The sequence below is a fragment of the Protopterus annectens genome, chromosome 2.part0 (genome assembly GCF_019279795.1).
Source record: "Protopterus annectens isolate FY-2018-M chromosome 2.part0, PAN1.0, whole genome shotgun sequence".
In the NCBI taxonomy this organism is placed as follows: domain Eukaryota; kingdom Metazoa; phylum Chordata; order Ceratodontiformes; family Protopteridae; genus Protopterus; species Protopterus annectens.
The window spans coordinates 1,631,716,849-1,631,725,515 of record NC_056728.1 but is presented as its reverse complement, the minus strand read 5'-3'; the positions used below and the strand labels follow the sequence as shown (position 1 = coordinate 1,631,725,515).

Here is an 8,667-nt window from a genome sequence, read left to right as displayed (position 1 = left end):
CTTAAAAAGCTGGTGATAGGCAGGAAATTGAACTAATCTCATAATAAGGTGGATTTGTGAACCAAAACTTTTTGGCTATTACAGAGCAGATTACTATAAAGCATGAGTTAACTGACAAGTGCAACTTGTTCCCTGCTGTATATTGCTTATAAGAAACTGTTGGGCACATTAATGTAGCTTGTCCTGGGCTGTGTTTTGTTTATAATAAATTGTCAGGCTTCCAAAGTGAAGACAGATGACAAGATGGAGGTAGTCTTACAAGCATTTTTGTGGCCTTTAATATATACCATTGCACAACTTTAAACTGTAAAGACTGTTAGTCTCAAATGGGTAGAAAAACAGTAAACATTTATATCTCATTCACCAAATACTCCCCTGCTTAAAGTGTGCCATCACTTATGAATCAACTATCAGGTTTCTGACAAAAGACTATGAAGTTATTTGGGACCACAGAGTCCACTTTTGAAGTCCATCCAAACTCTTCTTGGCATGAGATTTGTAAGCATTCTATGAGGATACAATATCTTTTTGTTTGACAGCTAAAAGTTCCTTTTTTCTTTTTGCCCATCACACCAGAATGCAAACTGTAACTTTATCCTATAGTCCTGGATTGTGTCGCAGAAACATTAATTTCACAACTGATGCAGAATTCCCTCCAGAGGTTATTTCTCTATTCAGTGATCACGATCTATTGTGTTGAGCCTCTTATTAAACATATTTCCTTTCTGATCAGTAGATAATGCAGAAAACTGAGACAATTTCTTCTAAAAGAGTTTCATAGATGACCTGGTGGTTCCTGTAAATTTTTATTCACTGAGCAGACAGGACAGCACATTCCTTTCTTTACAGTAGGGTTTGCACATAATGCAGCAGGACATGTCTTCATATGACACAGTATTTGGCCAAGCTGGAAACAAAATATAAACAATTAGTACTTAGAGAACAGAAAATTATGCTGAAAAGTTTGAGTGCCATTCTGTCTACCCAAAAGCCTTGTGAAATATCAGTTTAACAAATGTAGTCATCTGCATCATACAGTGTGCATAATAATTGGAATAATATGCATTTGTGTACCATTTTATATGTGAGATGACCAATTTCTTAAATTGGTGTTATAGTTTTTATACCAAATAGCTACAAATCATGTTCCCTCCTTGTGACTACATACCCTTTCAAGGTTCCTCACCAAGAGATTATGAGGGCCAGAAATAAGAAGATATAAATTCAAGCCACAAAGAAATGCAAGGGCTATATAAAATGTGACTTTTGAAAGAAAAATAAAGCATTAACAGAAGGACTATGGCTAGGACATAATAGCAGTGAATTGGCTTTACTACTGAAGTCAAAGTCATAGATACATCTTTACAAAGGTGATCTATTTCAGTGGCAACATCAAGTGAAATGCATAGCAGGGATCTTGAGTCATAGCAGAGTAAAAGCAGTTTTTATTTGCAATGTAATATACTTAAATAGAGCCTAGAGACCCTTGACTTCCACACGACTGAATATTTCTTGCACACCTAGTGGAACCCAAATGTAGTGCAGCTTGACTGTAACAGTCCAATACATATGCATACTTATGCACAACATGCAATATCTCATTTACCTTGACAGAAAAGAAAACATGTCAGAGTGGTACAGAAGCAAAGGAGACATCCCTTACACAACTACAGATGTTATAATGGTTTACTATTATTTGTGCGAATGACATTCTGTTGGCAGTTATGCTGCCAAAAATCAGCATGTTGTGCATAAAAGGAAGAGTGTATTGGATAGTCGAACACACTTATGTGAATGCAGTAGTACATTTGCATAAGTGCGTTTGACTATATGTATGAAGATTGTGGTACAGTGGGGATTGGGAATTCATCCATATCCCCACTGTAGTGCGATCTCGGAGTTGGAATATATTAGTAGCAGGGGGGGGGGGTGAAGGGGGGCTTGCCCCTCCCCCTGCAAAAACATGATATGTCACATAGGAGTTTGATTTACATCAGCTCCTATACAGCTATCGTGACATTTTCGGCGATAATGTTGACTCAAATGTCTTGATCATTGGGGTGACATTGTGTACATTTGAAATGTTTGTTTTTGGTTTAACTTTTTGTTATTTTGAACGGCAAATGCTTTGCCGTTTGAAGTAACGATAGTAAACCTATAAAACTGCTGTCTCAAGTAAAACTAAAAAAGTCAAATTCCATGGGACTAGACAACACACTTGGTAGTTTCTTATAAAGAATCAATGAAAATGTAAACAAGTGCCTATCAGTTATTATGTTAGCATGCAGAAATGCCCTTGATCTGTTGTGACAGGCTGTAATGGTAGTATAGCATCAGTCATAATGGAGCTTTTCTAAAATTACAGAGGGGAACAACTTCTGTTAGATATGAAACAGCACAGACTTCTTAAGATGAGATCTTGCCTTCTGAATTATGCTGCATTTTTTAAAGAGATAACAACACATAACGGGCTGATAATGCATGCTGCTTATCTTGATCATGCTAAGCCTTTCAGCTCTAATCTACATAATAAGATAATTGAGAAATTAAAAGAGTTAAATATCCATTCGTATGTAATTCACCAGAGAAAGCACCGGTTAAGCAAAAAGACACATAAAGCCAGGGTGAGGATTACCTGTCCTTGTGACAGAGAGTACCAGTGGTATAAAATAACTAACAATCCAAAAACACACCAAGTACAGTTAAAGGCTAGCTAAGTAAGATAAAAGTATCCAACAGCAATGACAAAGCTAAGTCACCATGGAGAAGTAGGTATCTTCAAAGTAACTGAATAATAAAACTTTAATGGACACAATAAAACTCTTGTAAAAGATAGAGTAAAAGTCTTGTAAAAGATAAACCAGTGGATGAGCGCTTTCGTCAAACGCCTTCTTCAGATCGTAACACACTTTATTCAAAACAACAATTTAAATAAAAATTTACCAATCAAAACAATTATCACTCTTTCAGTGATATCATTCACTAAAGGGGTTTAGCCAATTAGCCTTTAACTATACTTGGTGTGTTTTTTGGATTGTTAGTTATTTTATAGTTCACACCAGAACAGTACATGGCAGAAAGAAGGGAGTTGGAGCTAAGCTATCATCCCAAAGTTATGAAAGAAGTGGTGAAGAAAGCAAATACTCATTTAACTAAGAGTAAGTCTAATAATGTTAAGCACGTGCTTACAGTTCATGCTAATACTTTGCAACATCTCAATTTAGCAGATGCAGAAATTACTGATGCGATAATATCTGCACTGCCAGAGCAATTTAATAGTATATTTAAACAAACAGAGACTACAGCCTTTAAATTAAAAAGATTACAGTGTTAGTGCTTCCACTTGGAGGCCTGTTTACACTATAATATTGTACCAAGAGGGCTTTGGGTGAAATGCATGCCCACTTATAGGAATGCATACCCCGAGTTACTAGCAAAATAGCAAGCGATAACTTTGAAAACTAGTTTTAAATATATTAGGCTACTTACAGAATACTTTTGACTCATGGAAGAGAAGCTGCATGTTTTATTGAGAGCAAACAATAGGAACTAGTAGTCGTGATGTTATATGCTACTTTTCTTAAGAGACTTGAAGAATTACAATGCTTCATCTCTTTATACAAAGAAAAATTAAAGATAATTGAAAGTAAGACGCTGGCCAGAGATTATAAAGATTTCAAAGTATCTAATATTTTTGAGTGACCCAAAGAGACAATGAAATTGAAAACAAAAGCTATTGATTACCAGTGGTATCTCATGGGGCTCTGTACAAGGACCATTTTTTTTTGATTATACTTCTCAGATGAAAAAGTGGGGAACTGGCTATAGAAATCAAATATGCTTATGACTGCCAAGTAGATCACATATATTCCTTCTATAAAATAAGCCAAAATTCCCCACAGGGTATATAAAAATGTATAATGGTGCAACAGTAATGCTAGTAAATGTAGCATCATTAGACTTTTCAAAAAGAACATAAATTACGATTACGAAATAGCACCATCATTAAAGATGTAGGGACATAGCAGACAATTTAAATGCTTTGATTGCGTGTCTACCAATGTCAGAACAGCATTTTCTATAGCCCATGTAATTCCAAAAGGCATGCCTAGTCAGTCAGAGAAATCTCTGTACAACTTTATACATCACTGATCTGATCCTTTGTAAAAATATAAGTTGTTGTGTCTTTCGGCTTTTCCTGGTTAGGGGTCGCCACAGCGGAACTCTGGTCCACTAATGATTGGTAGTTGATTTTTACATGCTGAGTTACCAGCCCTGATGCACAACCTTCAAAGAAGGTATGCCCATTCACGCATGTCTCTCTAACTGAGAATCGAACCGGACAGCATCTTACTCTGAGGCGACAGCGCTACCACAGCACCACCACTGCGGGCTTTAGAAATATAAGTATGAATGTGAAATCTACAAATGTTCTTTACTTGAAAAACCATAACACTGGAAATTTTGAATTATTCAAAAGAGATACAGATATCAATATTATATTCTTTCTGGAAAATTACTAAAAGTGGCCTCTGCCTGGTCTATATGGCAATGTGTTACCCCGTCAATGTTAAAATTCTATGGCTCCAATACACAGCTGGGGGTAACTATCCCAGATTAGATTCCCCCAATATTGAAATGAAATAATAATAATATGAGTGTAGACATAGATTTTCCTGTAACATCAAATTCTTTCTAGGAGGTCTGCAGGGTTATCTTAAAATAGCTGGAATTACATTTCCCTTTTTCAGCTTAACTGTATGCAATTAAAATAACGTGTTTGCCTAAGTATATTTTAGTTTGGCATCTGCTGCAGGTTTGAAAAGACCTTTTCCCAGATAAAATTTAGAAATGCTTCTGTAATTTCATTTTAAAAGGAGTACATCTTAAACTTTCAATGAAGATGCTATTTGTCCCATTAGAAGAGCAGGATGACACTCTCACATTTTAAGGCACTCATCTTTGTGGCTCCTTTGTGTCAGCTGTTGCATGCACAGTCACATGTGCACACATTGTTCTTCTGTAGCAGCCTGTTGTCACTCATGTGTGTCACTACTGTCATAGGGGAGAGGGCAGAAATGAAATTTGCTACCCAGTGGTCTTGATCTGTTCTGTGTAAAAGCTTTACAGACATTCCAGCCATAGGAGTGAAGGAGAGAATATAGGACTCTGGTATAGATGGCTTGCCCTGGGGTTATCTATTGGTGACATCTCCTCTCATTGATGGGGTCAGTTTTCTTCCCTTTCAGAAATGTAAGAGTTTTGCTGTACAGGAAGGCCACTCATTTTGGCAATGTCTACAAATGTGATCAGCCTGTGTTACCCCAGCTCAAAAAAAAAATAAAAAATAAAAAATCCCCAGTAAGACAGCATTTTTAAGAAAAGACCTCTGACTGACTAGTTTTACAGCAAACATTCATCTCCTATCTCATACGTCATCACTTATTAATAAATTCATATTCTCTAAAACTTAAAACCATTTGATGACTGGGGAATAGTGGGAAATTATTACTAGGAAGAAACATTTGAAATTCCAGGGGGTATAACCTTATATCTACAGATGCACTTCATGTAGCTCCTCTCTAACCTTTTCTCTGCTTAGGCTACTGTAGATCTGACAATACTTCTCTGCTAAGACAAGAACAAAGATGACAACTACTGGAGATGTTTCCAAACAGAAGCTATTTATTTAGTAAGATTCCACAGATACAGCCAGTCTGGGAACAGGTTGGAGATGCAACACCATAGGCTTTGAGCAATAGCCTACCACTGGGTTTTGGTTCATTAATATTGGGAGACAATGAATACTCCTGAAGAAGAAAAAGAATGGTTGAGACAACTAATACTTATGGTGTTAGCTACTTTTTATAAACTCTGCCTTCCTTTTCTTACTGACCTTCATGACTTTATGATCTTGGCTGACTACATTGTTGAGATGAATATACATGTAGTACATGGGGCATGGTGATTACACTTCAATATTTGAAAAAAAAGACAAATCAGTTAAGCAGTACTGTAGTGCAAGACCCAATCTTAACAAATGCTTAACTTGTGAAGGTTGGGTCTCATGCTCAGCAGTCAAACCAACAAGTACTCACCAATAAAAGACAGCATCAGAATAAAAAAAACAGATTTGTTTCAATCTGCTGCCCATACTAATAAGGTGCCCCTTCCTCTTATAAACTTAGAAAGTAGCTAGAATTACAAAATATGTGTTTGCGCTTATTTTCTCAAGGGTATGAAGTTTGAAACTTCAATGTTTACCATTATTTAGTAACTTCAATCCTCAGCGAGTTGTCTGAAAGACCAAAGATTTAATGAGGAACAACCCAAACATATAAGGCAAAAATCTGCACATTTTGTGAAAATCTGGACATTTGAGAGGCATGGCAAGGTGAGTATAAACAAAAACGGATTGTGTTACAATACACTGTCTTTCTGACAGTGCTCTCTAAGTGCTTTATATCTTTAAAAGCTTTAAAAGCCAGTAAATCATTTAGTTTTTTTTCATGTAACTAGAAGCACATGAAGTAGATAAAGCTCCATGCACTACAAAGAATTATGATCATGTCTCTGATCATAACCTTTAATTATGTGTTCTTGACAGAGATGCCAAAACTAACCTCTAGAGGTGAGTTTCTTGGCATCCATGTCTCAAACATGTAAGAAGCAGGTTATAATTGCTGACCTGGTCACAATCTTCTGCGTTATTATTAATAAAGGTACCATGTTTGCAAAACACACACACAGACAAAGACACAGACACACACACACACACACACGCACACACACACACACACACACACACACACACACACACACACACACACACACACACACACACACACACACACACACATATATCTATCAATGGAAAAATCATGTCAGACACACTATACATGTTCCAAGATTTTGGATTCAGCTTCTCTTTACAATCAAATCTTTACAATCAGAAGAATTCAGTTATTAATGTCCTTCAAAAATAATTTTGATATGTATATTTGAATTAGAAAATATCAATACGAGGGTATGATTAGCAAGGTTATTAAGGTACAGCATATCATAAACTTGGCAATCAAATCCAGGAACCTGTGAAACGTGTAGGAATTTTTAAGAATTATTTTCTCTTTCAGGCAACTACTGCATCTAAGAATCTACCATAGATGACTTAAATGCAGCCCAGTTATGGTATTTTTGCTTGCCTGGACTGGAATTTTGGGTGCTGTCATAATTTCAGTGGCAATGTTTGCAGCTGTTATTTCTTTTGTTTATCAACTCAAAACATGTAACTTCTGGATATGTGCTTTATTCCCTACTTTGCAGGAAAGTGACATAAGCAGCACTAGAGGGAAACTACATATAATGCAACTTGGCAGAGTGACGTTGAAATGACTGAGTAAGCCACGCTTTGGTGCCTTTTTTGTAGCATTAGGTATCGTTTGACAACTGCTAGTGAAATTTGCTGGTAACTTTACTTAGATCTTTGGGTATAATCTGTACATAAGATTGCCAATTTACCTATAAGAATTTGCACACAAATTAACATTGAATTTGAGTAGGCCCATTGTGTTTGCCAGTAGAGTGATAGCATCATTACTTCCATTTTAGAATATATCACTTTTCTTTATTTTGTGAATTCTCTCTCAAAGCCAGTATATTGTGATATATACTGCAGAATTAAAAGAGCTGGTACTCTCCTTATAGAAAGTGAATATACTGCAACACTATTGTGGCTATTTACACTTTAAGGGTGTTAATATCAGTGCAGGCACATGGAGTTAGTCACTATATGTACAGCATTAAACAACTATTTTGTAAGGTATTCTGTGCGTGCCATGCCTTACCACGCAGCTGTAGCTTACTATGGCTATTGTAAGAGGTTTGCATGCACAACAGGGAACTCTATTTCTGGTAGAGTTTTCAAAAGGCTGCTGGAAACACATTATTAAAAAGAACATTTGCTTTTATTTATATCAGTAAAAAGTGTTCAATTGAGTGTTCACTCTTCTCATCTGCTCCTATATGTATATATATATATATATATATATATATATATATATATATATATATATATATACAGAGAGAGAGAGAGGCAGACACACAAATATGAGTGTATGGCAGACATATCAAGTATCAAAACTTTGAACACCTATCATACAATTAAAACAGTTCAAATCACAAAGATTTGAATACACTCTACTAAAAATCACAAAGATTCAAAGAAAAACAAAATCTGTTTTTGTAAGCCTTCCTGCAGCTCTACACTCCCTGCTAATTACATATACCAGCTCTGAGATCATACTTCAGTAATCTCGTATTGAAAAAAAAGTCAGTATGTGTAGTCAACTTATTTTTGATCAGCTGTACTGAATTTTTGTTCCATTTGGAAAGTTGCTGCTTTGACGTATTGATAGGAAGCTATATATATATCTATATATATATATATATATAAATATATACATATATATATATATACATATATATATATATATATATATATATATATATATATATATATATATATATATATATATATATGTACATACACTGTTGGAAACTCCTGGTGTTCTGGCTAAAGTGTGATTCTCAAACAATCTGGAAATAAATCGCTGACTGGTAAGTATATTTCTTGGCATTTTAACCTTTCAGAGTTCTGCATTGTCTTAA

The 8,667-nt window shown here is 35.5% G+C and overlaps 1 protein-coding gene across 1 annotated transcript in view; it reads right to left on the bottom strand.

Moving 5' to 3' along the window:
• Positions 1 to 250: 250 nt before the first annotated feature.
• LOC122792862 (peroxidasin homolog) overlaps positions 251 to 8,667 on the bottom strand; it is a 1,098,019-nt gene continuing 1,089,602 nt past the window's right edge. Inside the window, exon 15 of the mRNA XM_044060421.1 lies at positions 251 to 907. Coding sequence (XP_043916356.1) covers positions 776 to 907 — 132 coding nt within the window. The 3' untranslated portion in view covers positions 251 to 775. The remainder of the gene's footprint in view (positions 908 to 8,667) is intronic.